At 35.4% G+C, this 25,382-nt stretch overlaps 1 protein-coding gene across 1 annotated transcript in view; it reads right to left on the reverse strand.

Moving 5' to 3' along the window:
• LOC149076072 (sperm-specific sodium:proton exchanger-like) overlaps positions 1–25,382 on the reverse strand; it is a 118,215-nt gene that overhangs the window by 26,861 nt on the left and 65,972 nt on the right. The window contains exons 12-18 of the mRNA XM_089243598.1: positions 23,026–23,123; positions 21,141–21,204; positions 20,238–20,510; positions 17,903–18,097; positions 16,709–16,894; positions 6,820–6,984; positions 2,803–2,928 (exon numbers count right to left, since the gene is read on the reverse strand). Coding sequence (XP_089099724.1) covers positions 2,803–2,928; positions 6,820–6,984; positions 16,709–16,894; positions 17,903–18,097; positions 20,238–20,510; positions 21,141–21,204; positions 23,026–23,123 — 1,107 coding nt within the window. The remainder of the gene's footprint in view (positions 1–2,802; positions 2,929–6,819; positions 6,985–16,708; positions 16,895–17,902; positions 18,098–20,237; positions 20,511–21,140; positions 21,205–23,025; positions 23,124–25,382) is intronic.

Genomic DNA, 25,382 nt, shown 5'->3' on the forward strand with positions numbered 1-25,382 from the left:
TCATCAGAAAAGTAATTATTTTTATTTTTTTTGCAGCTGATGCAATTCTAAATTGTTCTTTTGTTCTCCAGTTTCAAGCATTGAGCTGTTGATCTTACTTCTTTTACCAGAATTTACTAATTTCATATTTAAAATTACATGTGTTTCTTTTCAATTTCACTCCTGATCATTACCTCGGTTTGATTCAACATACTTTGAGATGGCTTCTTTTGCTGGGTCATTCTTAGAATATTTATTAGAAATTCTCAGAAATTTAATAGAGTGATTAAAACTATAGACTTAAATTATTTTCAACTTAAACTATATATAGTAGTTTAAAACATATAAAATTATATAGAAATTATATATATATAATTTTTACAGAAATAAAAACTATAGAAAAAAATGATTAAACTATTAGAAATTTAATAGAATGATTCTATTTTCACAAAAAATTTAATCTGAGTACATCTGTTTTAACTTCTTATTTTTCACTTATATCGTGACCCCCTTTTCTCATTTCATTACTTTTCTGGGATTTTGTCACTTTTCCATGATCATAGACACCCTGAATTTACTTACAGCTTTTGCATCACAACTCCTGATGAAGATAGATTTGTCGTTGCTGTTTTTCCAGTGCGATAATACGTTCTTTCGCGAACTTTACCAGTCTGTTGAAGGATACACGAATGTTTTGTCAAATACAGCATCAGGGAAAATCGATGCAATTTAAAAAATAATTAACATAAGGAACACAAAAATCAAAGGAGTCAACTTTTTTTCGTAAAAAAAAATAGCTGGAAACAGCGATTGAAGGATTTTTTGTTTATCTGTGGATCAGCAGGAATTGGTATAGTTTGACCCTATTTTATATGTTGTTGGAAGACTGGGCAACGAATCCTGAGGAGGGGGGCCTCAAGCTAATTCCATTTGTCGCCGCAAGGAATAAAATTACAGGGAGGACAAATGATGTTATCGAAAAGTCAACTTTTATTGTAAAGCAACATCAAAGTTTCTTAAGGGGGAAATTTTGTTTTTGGCACAAGATGGTGCAGAATTGAAGAATTTCAGCGTTTTTATAGCAAAATGTAGCAAGCGGCCAAAAATTTAAGCAAAATGTATCGGACGTCAGAAATTGTAGCAGCTTGTAGCAATTGTAGAAAATTTTCCACCCCTGCAGAATGAATTAGCATCATTAGCCGAGGTGTCACTGCAGTGCCGTCTTAATGCATGGGCCCACCCGAGCATGGCCCAGGGTCTCAAAAAAATGAGATCCAGTTGAAATTTTCTAGAATTCACCAGGTAGGGCCTCAGAAAAACCACTACCGGGGGGGACCATGATGCTCTCAAGACAGCCCTGTGTCACTGTAGTTTGCAGACCTGCTGTGACAGCTAAAAAATAAAAACGAACATAGAGATGGTATTTTAATTATTAAATTTAAAATTATGCAGCAACTAACATAAATTGGACAAATTTTTTTGCAGACCAACAGGAAACACCTTAGGGCAGTGGTCGGCAAACTCATTAGTCAACAGAGCCAAATATCAACAGTACAATGATTGAAATTTGTTTTGAGGGCAAATTTTTCAAACTTAAACTATATAGGTAGGTACATTGCTATTAACTTAATTAACTCCTCAGCTGGCCTTTGCTAAAAACGTCCTCGATCTGAATGAGGTACGTTCACTGAGAGGTAGACCCCTTCCAACTTTCCCATCCACACTCGTCTTGTATACTTGTTTCATTCATCCTCTCTATATATATCCAACATACCTTCTTCAATCCTCGACACTACATTGTCTTTCACTCCACAATGCTCCCTAAAATTAACTTGATAAACTTTACTTAAAGTTCATTAAGTTATTATTTTACTTGTTGTCTTCCGGATATCTGGCTCCCTTCTCTGGGAAATTTGCTGAAGACGTGTTCAGTGTAAGCTCGCCTGACGAGATGTTAGCCGGAGGACGTCGTCGATGAAAGCCCAAGGCGTTCTGGTCCGTCTTGTGGGGCAGAGGCCCCAGGAGCATCGTCTTCAGATGGTCGCCCCTGGTGAATTGCTTCGCAGTGATGATCGATGTTTAACGCAGATGGAGAGAGGTAGCCACGGGAGAGTCGTCATGAGAGGTGGTGGTCCAGGAGCGTCGTCTTCAGATGTGTCGCCCTGGGTGGATCACTTCTAGCAGTGTTGACCGACGTTGCTTGGAGAGAGGAGGCCTCGGGAGAGCCGTCATGAGAGGTGGTAGCCCAGGGGCATTGTCTTCTATGATCTAGCAGTATAGAGGATGATGTTCCTTAGTATATGAAAAACATTGCATGTTCCCCCCTCATGTTCTGAAAGGAGACTCGTCTTTTACGTCTATCTACCCAGAGTACCTTAAGAAAAAAAGCCTAGTTTCAACAACTTTTTCCTGAACTTCCCAGTTTCCACCCAAAATCCAGTTTTGATTGGTTGCGGAAGTGTCATGAGACATCATGTCAGGCTTTCACACTGTTTTTTCGGCAAAAAACCGTGAAAAATATGATTCACTTGGGAGGGGAGGGAGCAAGAACAAAATGGCCAAAATACGTGTCTAAACATGATTTTGCACAAATCTGGAATTTTTGTGCGCCCTAACGTGGTATTTTGGGAAAGAGCCACACTCAAGGGGCCAAAGAGCCACATGCGGCTCGCAAGCCGCGGTTTGCAGACCATTGCCTTAGTGGAACCATTGGTTGAAGACCACTGCAACAAACCATTTTTGCTCACTGGAGAGCGGGGGTTGTACGATTATTTTCTACTAGTAAATATATGCCTTGCATATGAATTATAAGTGATCACTTACTGAAAAAAATTTCTTTAGGTTTTCTCCTGCAATCCAGTCAATGCTATCCAATATTTCAAATATTGTGTTTCCAGGGCTGAGACTAACTGGAGATACAATGATTTTCTGTATCCGTTGATCTATGACCTTGAAGGGCGGCAAGAGTATTGTTAATGAGATTTTTAATAGAAGATTACACAAACAACAATCTTGCATGGCACACACACACAAAAAATAAACTAGTATGTGAATTTTACTTAATACTTTTTTGTTTTAAAACAAAAAAATCATCCAAAAAAAAAGAGTGCAGAGATAAATCTCTGACACTGTGTAGTTAAATATATACTAAAGAATAATTGTATAATAGTCACAATCTTATAAGAATGTCAATCCGGCTAACAAATCATAATCTCCTTTGGCCCAAGGACAACCATTATCCATCTTATTCCCAATTTTTTTTTACAAAATCATTAAATAAAAATATCATTGTAAAAATATTTCACCTCTGTCAAACTAGCATTTCTGACCACCTTATCAAATTACAGTAAAACCTCTCTTTTGCAGACACCAGTTGTACAAAAAAATTCAGTCATAAAATAAAAGGTGATTGTAAAAACAGGATTCCTATATAAAAGCCTTTAAAAAGATTCACTTTTAAATACCCAGTTCTAATAACATAAGTTAGAGATTGTGTGTGAAACTAGTACTATGCATACTTTTGTATAAATAAGCCATTTGATTTAAAATGGAACATAAAAATTCAAAAACTTCAAAATTCTATCCCTTCCTACAAACTTGCTCAGAAACAAAATTTTAATAAAGCTAATTACCCCTAAATGCAATCTGTTTTTCACTTCCATTTTAATGATTTTCTATCAGTATCCCCCCCCCCGATATTCATGGACAACTCAATATTCATATCCTTTGGACAACTTTCAAATTTATTATTGGCAAATGCATAGCTACAGTCTCGACAAAAATAGTTTCAACTAAGTATCTTCAAAGTCTGGGCTCCAGTGAAATTTTCGCCCCCTCTGATCCGGCGCTCAGAGCACAAGACCCGCCTGCTCCCCCCCTAGTTGTGGCCCTATTCACAATCCTTGGATAAACAGAGACATTGTGGTGGTGCTGTCGGCAAGAGTGCGTAGGTGTTGGCATTCCAATATTATAAATCTGTCAACACATCGTTTTCTTGAGTGCGCCTTTTCTTTACCTCTCTTTTGTTGTTTTGAGAGAGAAGGCTTTCGTTTCTTGCAGAGTCAAGATGTCATTTTTATGTGTCCGTGTATTTCTTGTTTCGTATATGTGTGTTAATGTACTGTGTGTTTCTTCTAATTAATAAACTGTATATTTAGCCGTTATCTGGAATCAAACAATTTAATGGAGTCAAAATTGAGATACTAATGGATAGGTCACTATTTGAATTGAAGTGTCAGCACATCACCTTCATACCAGTGATATCAATCATAATGGATGACTACAACATCATTCACCTAAAGAGGAAAAATCTGTCGTGCTTCCTCAAAATATAAGCTCAACAAATCCATTGCAATCAAATCCCTAATTTCTACATCAACTAAAGAGTCTCAAGAACCTCATCTCACTTAATAGACCAAGTACCTGTTCCATTCTTTACCTAATTATCTAAAAACAAATTCTACCAAATTTTGGAACTTTCTCAGACCTAAATCAGTTGGCCTTACTTCCCTCAAAATCTCAAAGACATCTTCTCCATCAGATATTACTACTGAGTTCAATTTGGCATTCTGCTATTTTTTCAGTTGATCTCACCCTGCCCCAACACTCATTCATCAAATCTGTCCATAATTCAAACCCGATCTTTTTCATTAAAGAAGGTATTTTAAACATAATAAAAAAAATCAAAACCCTATTCTGTAGGCGAGATGACATTCCAAACTCCATTCTCAAATATTGCGCTGAAGAAATCTCTGCCTATCTTCTAATCCTATTTAAAGTCTCACTAAATACCGCTATCCTCCTCACCAATTTGAAAATCAATAAAATTATTCCCATTCACAAATCTGCTGGTTCTCTCCGACCCCGACCCCCCCAACTTCAGGCCTATCTCTATTATTTCATACTGTTTTAAGATTTTCGAATATACTATAGCAAAGGAAATCTGCACCAATTTGGACTCCATTAACAACTTCTTCCCCAACCAACACAGCTTTAGACGATCCCTTTCTACTATATCCCAACTGTCCCTTTTCATCCATGAACTTTCCAAAGCAATTGATAGCAAGCTGCAAACAGATATTATTCTCTTGGATTTTTCTAAAGCCTATGACAAAGAGTTTCTCACAATAGACTTCTCTTAAAACTTTCAAATCTTGTTCTGAATGTACAACTGCTCAAATGGTTAGAAGCTTTCCTAAAAAATCACAAACAGTTTGTTCATTTTAAAGATTATGAATCGCCACTTGCCACTGTTAAATTTGGTTACTCCCCAGGGAAAAGCCCCTCACCTTTATTGTTTTCAATATATACTATAAACAATATCCCTGAAACCCTCAACTACACCATTAGACTTTTTGATGATGACTGCATAATTTACCTTATAATTAATTACAAGTCCAATCAGAAATTCTGCAATGTAATCTTGTTTCCATCTCAGACTAGTGCTCATTTTGGCATATACCTATCAACTTCTCTAGAACAGTTTTCATGAAAGCTTCTTGTAAATCTCTCTCCCCTTTGATCGATGTAACCATATCCCAAGTTTCTCAATTTAAATACCTGGGTGTCATAATCTTGGCTGACCTGCATTGGAATAATCATATCAATTATATCTACAAGAGAGAGAAATATCTCAAAAACACTTTTCTTCTATATACCGCAACCTCAACCACTCTATTCGTGATGTCTGGCTTCTTTACCACCGCACTTATATTTCTCCCATTCTTTCATATGCAGCAGAGGTGTGGGAATCCCACACCTCTAGTAATATTGACAAACGCGAATCTATCCAAAATAAATCTCTGCTCACTTTATTTAAGACTGCTGGTAATTTTTTAGTTCAGTTTCTGATCTTAAACTTGTGAAATTAATCTCCACCCACTCGCTACTCACAGACTTACCTCTCAACTAGCCATGTTTCATAAAATTACTCACGGCCATCTAAATTTCGATACGTTCGTATTCGGACTAAGACTTACTATACGATTAAATAATCGACATTTGGGTTTACCCAAAATTCCAAAACGAACACGGCTAAACGCGTTTCAGAACTATATGAAGTTCCTTCATCATCCCCCCCCCCGGATTATATTTTCCGGAGGAGCGTCAATGCTTCGAATAAGCTGCAATATTTACGTTCAAAGTTCACAGGGAAATTAAAATAAAACTTAATTTTGTACATTTTAACTCTTCGTTCAAGTTTTGCTTGAGTGTTTCATAATAATACCAATTAAACACAAACGTGAATCTATCCAAAATAAATCTCTGGAGTAGGAAAATATTTTTTAACTGAAATGAAAATTAGAGCATGTAAATTCATTTAAAATCTGTTGAAATCAGAAGAAAAAAAAAATGCTGAACATTGATGTTATTGTCACTGTGGATTTGAATGAGACACAAAACCTAAAAATTAATTTTAGGGGGTTACATAAGCTGCAGCTTTATCACAGGAAATTCATAAGTGGAATTACAAGATGAGTAATATTCAAACAAAGAATGTTTGTGTCCATACAAGGGGTTCAAGCCCAACGGAACGAATGATGAATCCCACCGATGCCTGCAAAAGAGGGGTTTGCTGATTGTATACTGCCGCCACTTATAAATTTAATCATGTTTCATACCCTAAAAAATACAATAAAAGAAAAAAATAAATACATTTGAAAACAACGTATTACTAGTGGAAAACTATGCTAAATGAAGTCATTTTTATGATTCTTTCTAAAGCATAAACAAACTTTTTTGGATGAACATAGAGCTATTTATGTAAATTTTATTTACATACTAGGTAATTTATGTAAATCTCAATTCTTGCTCATTGTTTATAGCATAGATTTCACTCACAAAGCGGAGTTTGTCAAACTGTGTTGCATCAACTAGCCCATCTTCGTGAAGTTTAATGAGATTTCCTATAGCAGCATTAAGAAGTCGAAGTGATGCATCATGTGTTCTCTCTGCAGTAGCAATCCGAGGATACTCAGCTTCCATTTGTGAAACATGTAATGTCAACTGAATATGGGAGGAAAAAATGTGAATGAATAATTTAAATTAGCATCAAAATTTTACTGATGTGGTTTTTTTTTCTATTCAGAATTATTAGACAACTGTTTCATTTCATAGATATACAATTAGATTCCGAAACATTACAACAATAAATTTCTCTGTAATGCGTTTGTTTTCGGTAGAGACAGGACGAGGAGGGCTTCTCGCCTGCTAATTTAATTTCCTTCATACTAAAAATTTAGAGAATTCAAAGGAAAATTTGCTTCACCCTTTCAGTGGCAATACTGAGATATCTCGTCACACTTGATCTGCTTTATTTCAACCACCCCAAAATATCTAGTCTTCTAAAAATGTGCTGAAGTTGTTTTTACTGTAAAAAATATTTTCTATCTCCCCTCCAATCAATATCAACTACTACTTAGCCATACATGCACCTCATACACATTCCTCCGTGGAATTTCTAACGAATCGGCACATGTCGGGATGTGTGTTCTGAGTTTGTGTGTGTGTGTGGCCCTAATGTACTGTATTTATGTTTCTTATGTATTTATGCACTTGTTTCATGTCCATGCTGCCATCTGTCTTCGATTTTTGAAGTAAAAATGGAAATGCTTGAATTTTCATGTTGTGTCTATCACGTTGGGGATCTGCCATCTCTCTGCGGAGAGACTTTCAAATGAAAGACCAGCTCACATTCAAGCCTCGAAAAAAATCGATAGAATCAATGCCTTCAAAGAACAATAAATCAATTGGCATTGGGCGCAGTTAGCTCTTGTTCAAGGTTAGATAAGAGGAGCAAGAAATATAAATATATGCTCAGTATAAAATAATACAAACGATTTTTTTGCAAAAAAAAACTTCTTCCTAAAAAGCAGCACAGGTCATGGCGGGTGGTTTTTGTCTCATGAGGGAAATAAAAGCGATGGAGGGATGAATTTTCTTGTTGGGAGGGGGGAAGTAGTTATCAGCTCGCAATCAGGGAAAAAAAATTCTTGAAAATAGGTGGCAATTTGTGAAGGTTTCACAACTTCAAAGGTGGCAACATTCGGCTAATTGTGATTTTTGCAGTTCTGAAGAGATACAAATGATCATTTATTGTTTGCATGCTGCAAGTGAGACATTCAGAGAAAGTGATTATTTAAAAATATTGGTTTCTCAAATATTCAAGATTATAACTGGATTTCTATCTTGAAAATTTCGCCGAAATTATTAATTGATGAATTTGAATTATATCTGTCAGCTTGTAATAGATTTTGACTCTAATCATTCAAGTCAAGTCAAAGGTAGCAGTTATAATGTGGATCAGGAAAATTTAAAAAAAAAGCTTAAAGGGTTAATATATCGATAATTGCATATAGCTGCTTGTATAGGCGTACACCAGATTTTTCTGTGGAGGGAAGGAGGTGTCCATTAGGATGGGTCAAATAATAATAATTTTTTATTTTGGAATCGCTTTAGTGCGGAAAAGTTGCCCCCTCTAATAATAAGAAAAACGAGGTGAAAAATTTTAAATCAGTTGATATTTTCCAGTCATCATACTTGAAGTTTAAGTTTATGGAAATTGAATGAATTGAACATTTTTATTGAATTTTTCAATATTACTTAAAATTTGACAATCGGCAGGTAAAGGCTTGTTCTGCTTATTTTATGGTTCAATGAAGTAAAATAACTTGAAACATTATTATTTTTCAATGTTTATTAGTCATGCAACATGTTCGAAAAACAGGAATTTACCAAATTTTTGCAAGTTTCATTGTGCAGCTATTTGCTCATTTTGTCACAACAAAACGACCCATAATTCATCACAGGAGGTAGGTGCACGTCAAATTCCACCCACACTCTACCCAATCAACCATCTAAAGTAGGTACGTGTATAATTTACATTATATTTCAAAACTAGTCCCCAAAATTGACACGTTCAAAATCTGACTTTTGAGAGGAATCAGGCATAACTGATCTTGATAACAGCATAGATATGAATCACGGTGCATCTCTAGCTTCATGTCTACATACTTTATCTGAGGCCTCAATATTTAATTTGATACATCTCTCGACTGTCTGAGTGTTGGGGGAAACTTTTTGGTACTCTCTGACAGGGCCATAACTAGAGGGATGCGGGGGCAGTTGCCCCAGGTGGCAAAATTTAGGTGGGAACAAAGAACACCATTGCTGAATTAACAAATTTTAAAGTTGTGGGAGCAGCAAAATAATGTTTCTCCCTGGGCGGCAAAAAGTTATAGTTATGGTCTTGCCCTCTAATGTGATTAGTGTCAGAGTTGATGTGAATGATATAATATCATCATCACATACTTCCCGTACCATTGTGGGGGATGATACAACAGGCAAGTATTCCAGTAAACAATTTCAGTGTATCAAAGAAACAGTTATTTTCCAGATATTATTGGATATTATGCTGAGGTGAACTCGGAAAGAAAAGTCATCATGTCTCTGCCGGGACTCGAACCCAGGCCCTCTTACATACCGGGCAAGCATGCATTTCAGTGTATAATCGGTAACTTCAAAGTATATCTTAGGTGACACGAAGTGTCTAATAGATTTTCCTTTAGAGGTGGATTACCTTGCTTTTAAAGTTCTTCTATATCCAAGCTCTCTCGAATGTGTTCTCTGTCATCAACGATCATAGCCAACAATAAATTTTCAGGGTGTGCGAAGAACAAATTGTGTTCAATTACTGGATTAGCAATTTTAAGTAATGAAATAAATACTGCTCTGGACAATGTCCTGACTTTATTGTTTTGGATATGTCTAATAAATACAGTACTGCTTGTCTTTGCTCAGCATCTTTCTGTCTACTTTTAGAATTAAACAATCTACAAATTCATACTCTACTACAGGTAGCTTTCACATCCAGTAAGCTGTTATCCAATGAGCCCAGAATAAGAGTTTGGTCCTGTGGTTGTACCATTTATATCTGTGGTTCCCACCTTTGAGGCATGAATGCGAGCACATCCCAGTTAAAAAGTCTCGCCTCAGAGAGCAACAGGTCTACAACGGTACAAATATTCAATCATTTTACTTAACTCGTAATTTCAAATATAGATAGCAGCACTAAAAATTCCCACACAACACTACATATGCACTCAGACTGTTAGGTACACACACTTTGTTCCAGACTCTGTAACGAAGCTGGGCTGGAAGAGATCTTGGTAATGGGATAAGTGCTGTAGTAGAGTCCTGGCATTCATTGATTCATTGCACACCATCTATGAGCTGAAAAATATGAAGGAGAGGGAGTGTTCATTGAAATGGAGTAGACACACGATTCACTGTAGTGGTCTTTCCACATGCTTCAGTCACACTCAGGCAATCGAGAGATGTGCTTAACTTGTTACTGAGGCCTCAACTAAAGTATGTGGACATGAAGCTAGAAATAGCTACATTAGATCTATGATGCTATCAAAATCAGTCATGCCTGATTTCTTCCAAAAGTCAGACTTCAAACGTTTATACTTGGAAAAGATACAGTAGAAGTGTGTAACAGTGAATCACAGAATCCTAATCAATTTTGATGACTAGTTTTGAAATATGTATAATGTAAATTACACACACACGCCTATTTTGGATGGTTGATTGGGTAGGGTGTGGGTGGAACTCAAGGTGCAGCTACCTCCTATGATGAATTCTGGGTCGTTTTGTAGTGACAAAATGGGCAAAGAGCTGCACAATGAAACTTGCACAAATTTGGTAAATTCCGGTTTTTAATGATGTTTTAGTTTATTTTACTCTATTGAACCATAAAATAATCAGAACAAACTTTTGCGTGCTGATAGTAAAACTTTAAGTAATATTAAAAAATTTAAGAAAAATGTTCAATTCTGTCGATTTCCATAAACTTCAAGTATGATGCGTGACTGGAAAATATCAACCAACTCAAACATTTTTTACCTCGTTTTCCTTATTATTACAGGAGGCAACTTTTCCACACTATAGCGATTTGAAAATATTTTTCTTTCTTCAGAAGGGGTGTTTCCCCCCCCCCCCACACATGCCATTGACTGCTTGCAAATCTGACAGAAAATCAATTTATCAAAATCCATAAATGTGTTCTATTTTTCATAACTTTGAGATGAAAGGAACATAATGTAAATTTGTATTTCATTAATAGGCTTTCATAGTGTTGCTGAATTCTAATGATATGAACTGAAGTAAAAGAAACCCATTAGAGACATAATCTAATTTTTCAGATACTTTTAAATTAGGCAAAGATAGAATATGTTCACCTTATATTCATCATCATCATCATCATCATTTGGCGTCCCATAGGGGAAGAGCTTAGGCAAATTTTGCCCATTGCTCTAGCACCAAGTGGTTCAACATGAGTTGTAGGTCATGTAAGAATGAAGAAAGATATTATTCTGTGGAAATACCCAGAGTTTGGTGACTGCTCCGGGGACGAGAGTTATGGTGTCTATTACCACATTGTATTGGGTCTCTGTATGGGACATTAAGGAGAACCGCAACCAGTAAAGCCATGTCAGAGAATTTGAGGCTGCTCCTGTCTGCGGTGCCCTTTTAGAAAAGGAGCAGAGAAGGTCTCAGGGATATGGCTGAGAACTCAACATGAGGTTATTAAATAGTAATGCATGAAAGTTCAAGTTAAAGCAGAATTGAAACTCACCATGAATTTAGGTGTTTAGTGTAATTTAGAAAATTTACCAAGTTGTAAATGCTGGGAGCATTCACAACTTCACTTAGAGTCACCTGATGATCACCGAAGTAGTTCCTTCTCGGGATGGAGAAGGCGGGACATCGTCCCACATAGTGGAGTGGAGTTTCGTCTTCTTCTCCACACGCAGGACAAATAGGTGAATCTGTATAACTACAGTTGTGTAGGTGTTTCGCTAGGTTAGCATGACCAGTGATGATCTGTATAACCTGTCGAATTTGTTTCCTGTTCAATGAGATAAGTTTTTTAGCAATATTCGGATGGGTTCCCAAGGCCAGCTTGGCCTGTCTGCAGTCCTGCCTTGAGTTCCATTGCTGCATGTGTTTGTCTTCTATCCATTGTTTGACATCTCCTTTGATGGTTGACATCGAAACAGGATAGAAAGGTTCAGGACCAGATAGCTTCATGTTCGCTGCCTCTTTGGCTATCTGGTCTGCGAGTTCATTTCCCTGGAAATTTACGTGACCAGGAACCCAGTAAAGGTTGATGTTGTTGCTCAATGCGGCCAAGTTATTCAGCATGTCAGTGCAGTATTTTACACACAGTTGAAACTTGAGGAAGTTGTCAAGAGCCAATAGTGCTGCTTGGCTGTCAGAGAAGATAACAATTTGTTTTCCATGATACCCTTTGGTAATCAGACTTTCAGCCAGTATGGCTATTGCTAATACTTCAGCTTGAAAGACCGTCGACGTTTTGCCTAGATACAAATGTATCTTATGGTAGTCGTGATCCACTCCAAAGATGCGGAAAATTGCTCCAGCCCCAGTATCAGTAATCCTAGAGCCATCGGTGTAACATTCAATAACTCCTGTTGAGATGCTATCAATTATGTGGGCAACTTCATTTCTCCTGAGTATGTGGATAGTGAAGCATTTAGTAAAATTTTTTGTTTTGGAACAGGAGTCTTTTGGCATTAGTAGAGAGGGTATCTCCGCTTTTCCCAGTAGACAGCTGTCAAGATGATTCTTGAAAGAAGGTTTGTATCCCATATATGGTCGATTGCACCATGTACCATTTCTTTCCATCCTATACATAGTTTTAAACGCTTCTCCTTGTAGGTACCATCTCAGAGGTGGTATCTTAAGAGTAGTTTCAAGGGCGATGGAGGGAGAGCTGGGTAAGGCTCCCGTGATAAGAATGCAAGCTAGTCTTTGCACTTTTTGCAAGACAGTTTCATAAGAGGTCTTTGATAACACCTGGTGCCATACCACACAACCATAGCTCAGCATTGGGCGTGCAATGGCAGTATAAATCCACTGAGTGGTTTTAGGGTTTAAACCCCAGGCTTTACCAATAATTCTTTTGCACAGCATAAGTATATTAGTGGCCCGTTTAGCTCGTTCATGAATATGGGATTTCCAGGAGAGCTTAGAATCCAAGTGACATCCAAGGTATTTCACTCTGTCACATATGGTTAATTCTTGTCCCTTGAGGGTTAAGTTTCCAATTTCCCATTTTCTGTTCCATGTGAAAATCACAATTCTGGTTTTTTCCGTGGAAAATGTTAGTTGGTGTTTGTCACCCCATCTGCTGACAGAGTTTAAAATTTGTTGAGCAAGAATCCTCATTGTGGATAAATCATGCCCTTGAATGAGCACGACTAAGTCGTCTGCATATGCCTGTGTATACCCTGGTCCTTTCATTAGATCAGAGATCAGGGAGCTGAAGACCATGTTCCATAGAAAGGGAGAAAGGATTCCTCCTTGCGGACATCCTCTTCTGATAGCTCTTTCAGCTTGAGCATCAAGAACATGAGCAGTGATTGTTCGGTTCCTGAGCATATGATCAATCCATCTAGTTAACATAGGTGGAATGTTAAAATCTATTAGTGCTTTACATACAGAGTCAAAAGTAACGTTGTCAAAGGCTCCAACGATGTCCAGAAAAATACCAACAGCAAATTGTCCATTGATAATTGTGTTTTCAATTCTCCAAATCAGTTGATGAAGAGCAGAGTCAGTGGAAAACCCTGTATTAAAACCATGCTCACCTTATATTCAGCAAATAAACATAACAAATAAAGATTTTATTTGTTCAAGATAATCAAAATGATGAAAGAGAATACATTAAAATAACTGTGTCAACAAACTACTACTTAAATGTATCTCATGCACATTCCTCTGCTGAATTTCTAACGAATCGATACATCTTAGAACATGTTGTGCGTGAGTGTATGTATATCATGGCCCTACCATATTTATGTAGTCAGAGTTGTGCTTGTTTCATGTTCTTGCTGGTGCTGCCTTCTGTCTTCCATATCTTGAAGTAGAGATAGTAAATATGCTTAAATTTTCATGTTATGTAAGTATCGTGTACAAGGTCTGCTTGCTCTCTGGGGAGACACTTTGCAAATGGGAAACAGTCTTGTATTCACGCCTCAAAGTTGGAAAGCCACAAAAAACTAACTTCAGTCAACCACCACTGTGATGCCAATGGGGTTTGAACCTGGATACTTGTGATTAGAGTCTGGCACGATACCCTAAGGCCCTCCTAACACGGGGAAACTAAAGTCTGGCAACAGATAAGAGAAACCGTTTTCTGAAGACCAACACATGTAATACTATAGAAGCCCTCACACAAGCAAACTGGCATATTGACGACGAAATATCGAATGCCACTCAGCCACAAAGTCACTTGGCGACTGGCGCGCTAGTCACCACCAACTTTTGTTGAAGAAACTGCCTCTAGCATTCCTTCATATTTTCGTCATACGAGCTTGGACCCAAATTGAAAAGCAATCCAGAGTATATATACAATAAATTATCAGTTGAAAGGATATATAAAATCTGGACAGAATTCCAGCTCACAGGTAAATACACAATTTCTTTATTTAAATGATACTATTTTAAAATTATAATGAAATCAGGGGCATCGGAATTGTTTCGAAACTGTGGGTGCTCGTTTTTAGTTTTATATCGGAAAATTTAATTTCTGAATCAATTCTGGGGCTTCTCGGATCCATGCCACAAATTACCATGGGTGCTTTGAGCACCCCTGGCTCTGACGCCACTGAATGAAGTAGTAAACCAGGACTGTCATTTCAACTTTTTCCAGGGGGGGGGGGAGAGCACATATACTCACTGTATGTATATATACCACTTCTAGTGTATTTTTGAAAGCTGGGGGGGGGGGGCAATAGCCTCCTGACTCCCCCAGATGACGGGTCTGTGATAAACACATGGGTCCCCCCAGGGGGATTTCAAAAGAAGATGGGGCATCATGAAAATTAGATCTGGTAAAAAATCTCAGGAATAACCAAATGAATTTGCCAAGTAGGGCCTCAGAAAAAAAAAAAAACACATGGCTGGGGCCCCATGATGCTCTTAAGAAGGCCCTGTGTAAGCACATCCAGAAATTTTCAAAATACCCCCTACTTTCGCAACATGGACCAAAACAAGCACATGTTGTATAGGGATGGTCCCTGATTTTCTCCCTTGCTTGGAATGTCTGTAATCTAGGTCACGTACACACACATCTGTGTGTGGGAGTATTCGGGGAAAATCATTTCCTGAAACATAAACAACAATTCATGTTGTTTGTCTCTAGTTTTGCCTACAGTTTATTTTTTGCCTCTCGGAACCATAGCTTTCGTCGTTTCATCTCATGAAACAATTTTAAATTCTACGTGACAATATTTTAACTAACAAACAGTAAAAATATAATAATAAATCCAACATATATACGCACTGAAAGGCACATTTATAGAGGAAAAACAAACATTTTATTGAGAATTGTTTTTTCCATTGAAATCACTCAAAACAAATGAAATTATGCTAAAAAAATTATATAATTTTACTATTTTATTGCATTTCAAAATGACATCAATCTGAATAAAGAAATTGTGTATTTACTTGTGAGCTGAAATTCTGTAGCAATTTCACATATAATAGAAACTATTTTACTTATTTCTTTACGATTTTTATTTATTTTTGATAAATTTTGATTTTTCCTATCCCGGTTAACAAGATAATACTGGAAGATAAGAAAGAAAACTATAGTCTGTGCTGTTTTTACTCAGTTTCCTGGGCTTTGAATATTTTTTTTAGTAGCGCCATGTGAGGGAGAACGTGCAACTCGACTTGTTCACGTTGAAGCAATTTGAGCTCGATTTTAGTTTCCCTATGTGAGGAGGGCCTAACAATGCAGCTGAAAAACTACAAGTGTGAACTGCGAAATTCCTCAGAACGGCATGAAGCTTTTTTTGATGATGGCATAAAGTAACAAAATGTTAAGCAAATTCTCAAAACTTGCAATGAAAGACTTCAGCCTAAAAAATGATTCAACAATGAATTTCGGCTGTAAAAACAGGACAGGTATGAACTCAGATAATATTGTTGCAGCATCTTAATTTGAGTTAGAGGGTTCCCCTAGATTTCCAACACTAGACTGCCTCCCCCGCCTCCTTCATTTTCTTCAGCAGACACTCGCAATTGTCATAGATTTTTCACTAACAAAAATTCTAGTGCATGGCTATTGTTAGAAAAGCGCATTTCATTCTTAATGAGGTGAAAAAAGTCGTTCTGTATAAAGGCATATTCACACACAACAGTCATTGCCCACCTCCATTTTAAGAGATCTATCCCTTCTCTCTGAAACATATCAGATTCACATAAGAATCTGATTCTGAACTGTGCCTCCTGAGTGTGAATGAATATGCTATAGAAGGAAGAATATTTTTTTCAAACTGAGATGAGACAGATCATCACTGGTACGTAAGAATAGACCTTACATATGCAAAGTTGAATTTAGAAAGAAGCCAGAACTATCAAAAAGCAAAGGTTCCAATCTGAACAAAATGTATCCAGGCTACATCTGTATCTATGAGAGTCACTACAAAATAAGTACTAGATATAAATGCATGCATAATTTAAATTGGAAATTTTGAATTTATCTATTCAATTTAATATATGCCTGGTAAAAAAAACCTTGATATCTCTTGGAAAGCAATAGAGATATAGCAGAGATTAATATGCCGAAATATTTTCTCATATACAGATACCTCTGTGCATTATAACGTTTAAAGACTAATATGTTTTAACTTACCTGTTGAACGGCATCTTGTACTTCTGCAACAACTTTTTCCCCGAAAACTCCATACTCCTCAATGAAATTAAATGCCTCGAGTACATCTTCATGAGCATGTATATACCCATAACCTATGTCAAAGCCTGAATATATTTTCCCATACATCATGTGTTTAAATGATTTGATGATTTTGATTAACAACAACTGTGGAAGATATAAAGATTAGTGTCAGAATTCAGGATAATTATTACACTATCATTTACGTTCAAATTTCTGAAAACACATAAGCAGAAATTTTGAGGGCTTTGACACAGAGATTAATAGATGAAATTAGTGATACTAGAGTTGGGTCTTGCTCTGCTCTGGTATAGTATATAAGCTCGTTATCTCCGTAAGAATAAAATTGTTTCTCTCTAGGGGAAACTGTTCTGTGTCAGTATGATTATTTCAATTGGTTTCACATTGCGCACTTGAATGCAAAGCAATGTTGTAAAAATTGACACCAAAAATCTTCAGGGTCTCAGAAATGAGTTAATTTATTTTACATTGATTCCTATGGGAAAAATTATTACGGTTTGCAAACAATTCATTTTATGAATAGACTTCAGGAACAAAGTAAGTTTGTAAACCTAGGATTAACTGTGTATTTCCCTCAAAGCAGATAGTTTTGCACTGTTCTGCAATGAGCCCTCAGCTGATTGAAAATGTTCTTTGTTAAAAATTCCCATGTATAATAGCGTTTTCCTACACTTATCTCAAAATTCTTTCAGATTGTTCTGCAACAGCACTAATTGTTCTGTGATATACGTGCGCATTTCGACATATTCTGCTTTGGGGTGATTTTTTTTCTGTGAAATGCTTTCAGATTGGCCTACGAAAGGGGGTGGGTTGGGGTTCTAACCTTCCCCCCCCCCCTTAAGCCGAGATTATAGTGTTATTTTGCAGGAAAAAACATATAAAAAACCCCTTCAGAAGAAAAAAATTTCTAGCTCTTTTTTTTAGTTTTTTATGCATTATGATCCATGTTTACATTTATTCATCAGCACATCAAACATCTGATAACATGTTTGATAAAAGTATCTGATAACATACTGACAATAGTAAATAAAAATAAATACTGCGTAATCATTAGATTGAGAATCTATTAAACTTTACATTTTTCGAATCGAATAATAATACTTTTATTGTAGGATAAATGTATTTATATTTTACCTTTCCCATTTTGTAAATCTCCAGCAGTCTAATGCATCGTAAAAGGTCTGGATATACAACATATTCAAAATATGTCCACTTTAAAAACCCACAACTAAATTGAAGACAAAGGCTGACTATTCCGGCAAAAACTAGGAATAATGCATATATATTCCAATAGCTCAGGAAATAAGCAAATGGTTTCATAGCTGTTATCTGAAAAAGAAAAAAAAATTGACGCTATAATATAATAGGAATTGAGGACATTTATTGCCCTGCATTATCAATATACAGTCAAATCCCATTATAACGAATGCCATTATAGCAAAAATCTCGTTTTAACGAACACTTTTCTAATCCCCCAAATAAGTTTACATAGGAACAATGCTAGGGAACTGGAATTCCTTTATAACGAAATTTTGTTTTAATGAAGTGATTTCTCTGGTCTCTTGGCATTCGTTATAATGAGATTCGACTGTACACATGATACATGCAGTGTTCTTCAACCTTTCTACAGCTGTAGACTGGAAAGTAGTTGAAAATTTTCAGGCGGAAATGTTGAAAAATAATTAGCAGACAAGCAAAAAAAAAGGTAAAAATATTTAGTGGCTAAACAAAAAATAAACAGGAGAATTTGCCTACCAGCATAAAATAAATAGGTAGTAGAAATAATTTGCAGACTGGTAAAAAATGAATATGAGAAATAATTCGCATACCGGAAAAAATAAATAATTATTGTAAATGATTCACATATCAGCATAAAATAAACATAACAGGAGAAATTTATAACGAGAATCAGAATTACAAATTCATTTGATGTTGACTATATATTTTATTGCTCATTTAAAAATGCATTTCAATGTTAAATGGGAGTTTATGATGCAGGAATTTGTCATCACCATCCATTAATTGGTTTCATAAAAAAAACATTTACCAAATAATAATAATTTATTATATAAGGAAAAATCTTGGATTTGCTATGAATTATTTGATAATTTCACGTATCTTTAAATTTTGGGCAAAATCTAGAATGAACTAAATGATTTTCCATAGAAACCTATGAGAAATTATGTTTTGGCTAAGGAATGTTATTACACAATGAATTATCAGCTAATAAAGCTGAGGTATCACTGTATTTGGTAGCACCTAATCATTGAATGTGATGCTTTTGGCATCACTGTTTTTTTGTGAGATACATTAAAAAGTATCGTGATACAGCTCTCTACAGGGACAAAAGAGTTGATATCTCACTTAAAGAGTTGCATCTAACTGAATTTTATCAACTAACAACTAGAGGCATATTTACTGTTTTGCCACCTGTGGGCTAAACAAATTTTACCACCCTTCACCCATTCTATTATAATAATCTCGACCACTTATTCCTCAAATTTACCACCCTGAGCAATATCTGACTTGGACTGACTTACAGAAAACGCCTGTGTCTGTACGTCATTTTTTGGGTCACTCACATGCTCACACAATCTTTACGTCACTTTTTTGGTCATTCACTTTCCCTCACTCTATAGGTATTCTTTTGGTCATTAACATGATGCACATGCTGTAGTCTCTTGCAGTCATTCACATGCTTGCACCCGATCTGGGTCACGTTTTTGATCGCTCATTGACCTGGAGTCTCAAGCTCTCTAGTTTCCTCTTTTGGTAATTCACATGCTCGCACACGCTCTAGGTCAAAATTTGACAAATCCCAGGTGCCAGGTCACCATGGTGACTAGAAAATTGGCATTGGCGCATAAATGGTTGATTACAAAACTGAAGTGTTAGGACAACAGGAAATTTTGTATATTATGGCAGTGTGTCTACTAAACCGAAAATGGTTGCCGAGTCCTGGCTCCTAAGAAATTTGGTTGGCACCTAAAGTTTTTTTTTTTATTTGTCAAACCCTGCTCTAGGTCACTCATTGACTTGATCCCCCCCTTTCTAGGCTGAGGTTGATTTATGATTTTGCCACTCTTCGCACATTCTACTGATTTTCTCAGCCACTCATTCTTTAAATTGCCGTTCTGGGCTATGTAGCTTTGTTAAGCCCTCCTTTAAATATGCCACTGCTAACAACGATGATTTAAAAAAAGATGCTAACAGCAGTATAAATTTGATAGTATGTGGTAATAATTTTGCCTCTCAATATAACAATAACTCCTCTACAATATTTTTTCTTGGTCTGCACAAAATTGTTATATGGAGGTTTCACTGTATAATACGGAAAAAATCCATATTACACATGCACATTTTTAGAATTTCTTTGTATTTCTTCAGAGGGAAACAAAATGACATCATAGTTATAATAAATAAATGACCAGAAATTAAAAATTTGAAAAGAAAATTTTCAACATCTTACCTTTATTACAGCTTCAAAGATATAAAACAAAAGGAAAAAACTAGCTGGCCCCAAGTACACAGAATATCCTACATGGGGAGCCACCACATGCATTATTATCAAAGCGACATTCACGCTTAGTATCAGATATATCAGCATATCAAACCATTTTTTGAGACACAGTCGCATGCAAAAGTGTCGAAATGTTGGTGCATCACAATGGAATTTTAGGAGATAAGCCTTAATAGCATCCTCTTGTTCTAGTGTTCTTTGAAAATCAGTAAGTGTATCACTCTATAAAAGAAGGGAAATATTAAGAAAGAATAAAAATATGAACAAAACAAAAATGTATAAAATAAAGAAAAAATAAATTAACATGAATAATAAAGTTATGCTGTGGATGCTCACTGAAATAATGACCAGGCCTCATTGCAACTGTTTCATTGTAATGACTGGTGGGATAAGTCCAAAATGCTTCCTTATTCACATTCCAAGTTATTTCCCAACCACTATAACATTATAGATATTTCCAACAAAGTCCTAAATATAACTCAATATCCAACATTATGTTTTGTCAATAGATTTCTAGGTTTGATTAAAATGATTGATTTTTATGTAAGTAAAAAAAGAGCCATCGTCTGCAAATTACATTTTTAACATTTAGCATTTTTAAGATTCTGCCTGGATCTTCCAACAAATTTCAAGATACAGTGTAGCCTATATAAAACGAAATGTCAAGAGACGAAAAAAAATTGTCATTTTAGATGTTTTTTTTATATCAAAGCACTAATCATCGACAAGACTGGTTTAACTATGTCCACTTAGATGGATATGCCTATATTGATTAAAAATTGCAAACAGAATCTAAAAAAAAAAATCTCATATCTTTTATATAATTCTAGCTGAAGATTTCTTGCTACTCACCAAACGGTGAACATATGCAGGAAATTTCAAGTAGCTATTTATGAAGCTCTTTATATCAGTGTACCTAACAGGGAAAAGATCAAATTTAAAAAAATAAAATGTACTTGTCACATAAATTGATCACTGCACAAAACATGTCCTTAAAGCAAAAACCAAATACAGTAAAACCTAGACATAACAATACTCTGTGAACCAAGTAAAAAAAAAATTATTATATTTTAATGTAAATATTGTATTGTTATTGTAAATATTGTTTATGCCTCTGCATGCCCTAAAAATGCATATGTCAACTGAACATTATTGGGTATCAACAGAGTCACAAAACCTAGAATAAGCTTATGTACCCAACTGCTTTGTTGTGTAAACTGTTGTGTCACCTATACACAAAATGTGCACCATAATTTTGAATGATGAATGCCCACGACCATGAAGTACAATTTTTTTTTCAATAAAGTATAAGTTTTTAATCACTACTCTATTTGTGAAGAACCCTCAACCTAAGCAAATAAAAAATTAATAAACCAGCAAATGGTCACATACACCCCCCCCCCCACAAATAACTTACAAAACAATACAATTTCTGCTTTGACAGAATCATTAATTGCAATCTACTACATTTGTATTATTTGGCATTATATCAATGATTTCCTCCTCAATTAAAATCAATTATATGAATTCCGTTCATAGGCTTTGGTATAAAAGTAGGAAAAGTAGGAAAAGTAAGACGAGTGGGAGCCCTGATTACCACACAACACTTTTGTGTACTTCATTGCAACTTCATTAACTCTTTAAAGCCAAAGACGGTCCAGATAGGAAGTATGGGTATGTTTTGGATTTGTGAAAGGTGAGGAAAAAAATAGATCTCGTCAGAGGCAGAAATCTGAAAAACAAGTCGTATAGAAGAGTGAGAGGAAAAAAAAAAAAGAGTAGTCAAAACTCGGACGAGTCTGCTGAGGAAAAAAAACGGCTGTAAAAGAGTTAACACTTTAAGAGGGTAAATAGTACAAAACACAGATGTGTGTTATTAAACATCCTGAAAAAACAAAAACTGGTGAGGGATTTTAAAATACAGTAGAACCTCAATTATCCAAACACATCGAGACAGATGGGTATTCGAAAAAATGAAAAGTTCAGAAAATTGAATTCAAAATAATATAAAATTGATAATGCAAAAGAATAAATTGCAATTCAGCAACAAATGATGCCCCTTCTCTGGCGGAACCGTGATAAGAACTTTTTTGTTGTCAAGAAGACGCACTCTTCCCTCTGATTAAGGCACACCCATAGGATTAAGATGAATTCGTCAGACAAAAAAAAAAGTGGCAGCTAAATCTGCTCCTATTCATGCGTCTGTTTGCTTGTCAATCATTTATAACTACATAAACTGTACCAGGATTTGTCCCTGCTTACATCTACAGCTCAAAGGTACAGTACGTACAATTGTTTGGAAGTGGATTATTGCATACAATAGAAAGAAGTTATAGAGTTGGGAGATAAGAGGATTCAAGTTCCAAGAAAATACCAACTGTTGTGCATCATTGACTATAAAAAACTGAAAATGAGTTGGGTTGAATGGGTGTTCTGTTGACCGAGTTGTTCGGAAAATTGATGTTCTGATAAACAAGGTTCTACTGTATATTTGATAAGGTGATTTTTAGCAAAATATAAAAAATATCATTGCAGGGGTTCGAAATCTTCCAAAAAATATTGCTATAGAGGGATTTATCATAATAGATGATATTGTTGTATCGAGGAGTTCAACATTAGACTATAGGCAATTCCAAAGCAGATTTTAAAAAATATCATTGTAGAGGGATCATTAAATTAAGTGTCATTGTAGTGAGGCTTCACTATAGTTAAAACAGAGTATTGAGAGCACACTGACAGTCCAGGGTGGTCGATTGATCTTTCTACTTCAGCAGTGAGTATCAACAAGACCTGAGTTGGAATAGTACCTTCCAGGAATAACTTCCAATACACAACCTATCATAAAAATACAAGTAGAAAACTAAATCTTAGATAACCTGATGAAAATACATAAACAATAATCACATATGACATGAATGTCACTCTTCACTTGTTAATACAAGATATACGGAAGACTGGATGTTGTGAAGATATTTATTATTTTAGATGTTAATTTTTTTTTTTAAGGAAGGAAAAACTCATCTCTGCCTCTACCAGGAGTTGAACCCAGGTCCCTCAATTGCGGGGTCTCTATCTCCTCTGTAGCTTAGTGGTCAGAGCACTCGTCCGGCAATCGAGGGATCCAGGTTTGAGGTTTGACTCCCGGTAGATGCAGAGATGAGTTTTTCCTTCCTTAAAAAAAAAAAAATTAACAAATAATAAATATCTTCACAATATCCAATCTTCCATATATCTCGTAATAATCACATAAGCTGAAATGATGTGATATTAATTTAATAGCAGGTGTAAAAAGACGTATGACACGGTCACTGCAGGATAAAACAATAGGATGGACTGGGGACATTTGACATGTTTTTTCTTGGAAGATAACATCGAGGGGACATGATGGAAACGTTCAAATTTTGAAAGGGTACAGATAGGATGGACCATAAAATATTTTGCTATCACATGAGGGAATTGGCATAGGCAAAAAAGGATGTCCCCCCAAGCCGGTATTATAGTGTTATTTTCCAGGAAAAAATGTAAAAACTCCCCTTCAGTGTAAATACTCTCCTTCAGAAGAAAAAGAAATTGAACCCCCTCCAGAAAATTCTGTGTATGCCTATTGCCTATGCAAGAGGGGTATATCGGTTAAGATATGGCTAAGTGTTGTAGAAAGTTTTTCTCAAACAGAGATGATTGGTTAGATGTCAATGATAGGAATCACTTGCCATCTGATGCGATTGAATGCCACTCAATTACTATATTTCAGAGCAAAGTATGATAACCACATGTAAGACTAGAGATGTAAAATTCTCGAGAATAATCTTTTGGAGAATATTCTCATCGAGGAGATCGATATAAATATATCGATATAAATTTAGGATATCAAAAATATAATGAAGTTATTTGTAATAGTAGTCCTAGCAGAGAATATTCTCGAATATTCTCTGCTAGGACTACTATTATAAATAACTTCATTATATTTTTATAAGTTCTTGATGAGAATATTCTCTTATTTATAATATGGTTACATATAATATCCTTGAGAATATTCTCTGGAAGGACTAGTTTCATAAATTACTGGAGAATATTCTTATAGAAAATTATAAGAATTATTCTGAAGTTATTAATAATAGTCCATCCAGAGAATATTCTCCTCGATGAAAATATTCTTCAGTTACCGAAATCTTTCCAGAGAGTATTATCAAGAATATATGTAATAACATGTATTATAATAAATAATCTTGATAAAGAACTTGAGAATAATTATTATTTTTGTATAATAATTATTTTTGTATAATAATTATTTTTGATAAGAATATTCTCTAGTAATTTATAATAGTCCTTTGAGAGAATATTCTCCGGAGAATGTCCCTGTCTCTCTTCCATCAAGAAGATGGGTATAATGAAGTTTGTAGACCACAATATTAAAGTTTGAAAGCAAGAAAATTAAACCAACAGCTGAATTGCACAACTTTTAAAGAAATGCGAGTGATACAGAATTTAAGTGTATGTGCATTGAAAAAACAACAGTTCTGTATCTTAGAATGAAGGTGATTATATAAGAAGAGCTTCCTTTATCAATCAACTTTGATTTAATTTCTTTTGTTGTGAACTTATTTCTGAAAATTTATCTAATTTTAAAATAATTTTTTAATGTTTTAATTTAATGGTTTCTAAAATCTTTATAACCGATTTTTTAAAACCTCTCGTCATGACCTGGAGAATATTCTCAAACTGAAGTTGTCATTGGGGGTGTGATTATACCAAAAACTGTTTTGTTGTAAATGTTTCAGGCAATGAAAACTGATTTATATTTCACAATATAAACAAAATTAGTAAAAAAAATTAAATTATTTAAAAGAAAAACGTATATTCTCGATTATTCTCCAATTTTTACATCCAGGAGAATATTCTCAGAATATTCTTGTTCTCCGGAGAATACTCTCACCCCACATCGCTATGTAAGACAATTGAAGGGGATAATTTTCAGACATAGAAGGGGGGGAGATTGAGAATACCAGAAAATTTAAATTCTCTAAAGTTTTACATATATTGAGTATATGATCTTTGCCAAACCCCCCCACCCCCCACCCCGGAAAAAGTTGAAAT

The sequence above is a fragment of the Pholcus phalangioides genome, unplaced genomic scaffold (genome assembly GCF_987345545.1).
Source record: "Pholcus phalangioides strain wild (caught in Gottingen) unplaced genomic scaffold, Ppha-v1.0 ptg000015l_1, whole genome shotgun sequence".
Classification (NCBI taxonomy): Eukaryota; Metazoa; Arthropoda; class Arachnida; order Araneae; family Pholcidae; genus Pholcus; species Pholcus phalangioides.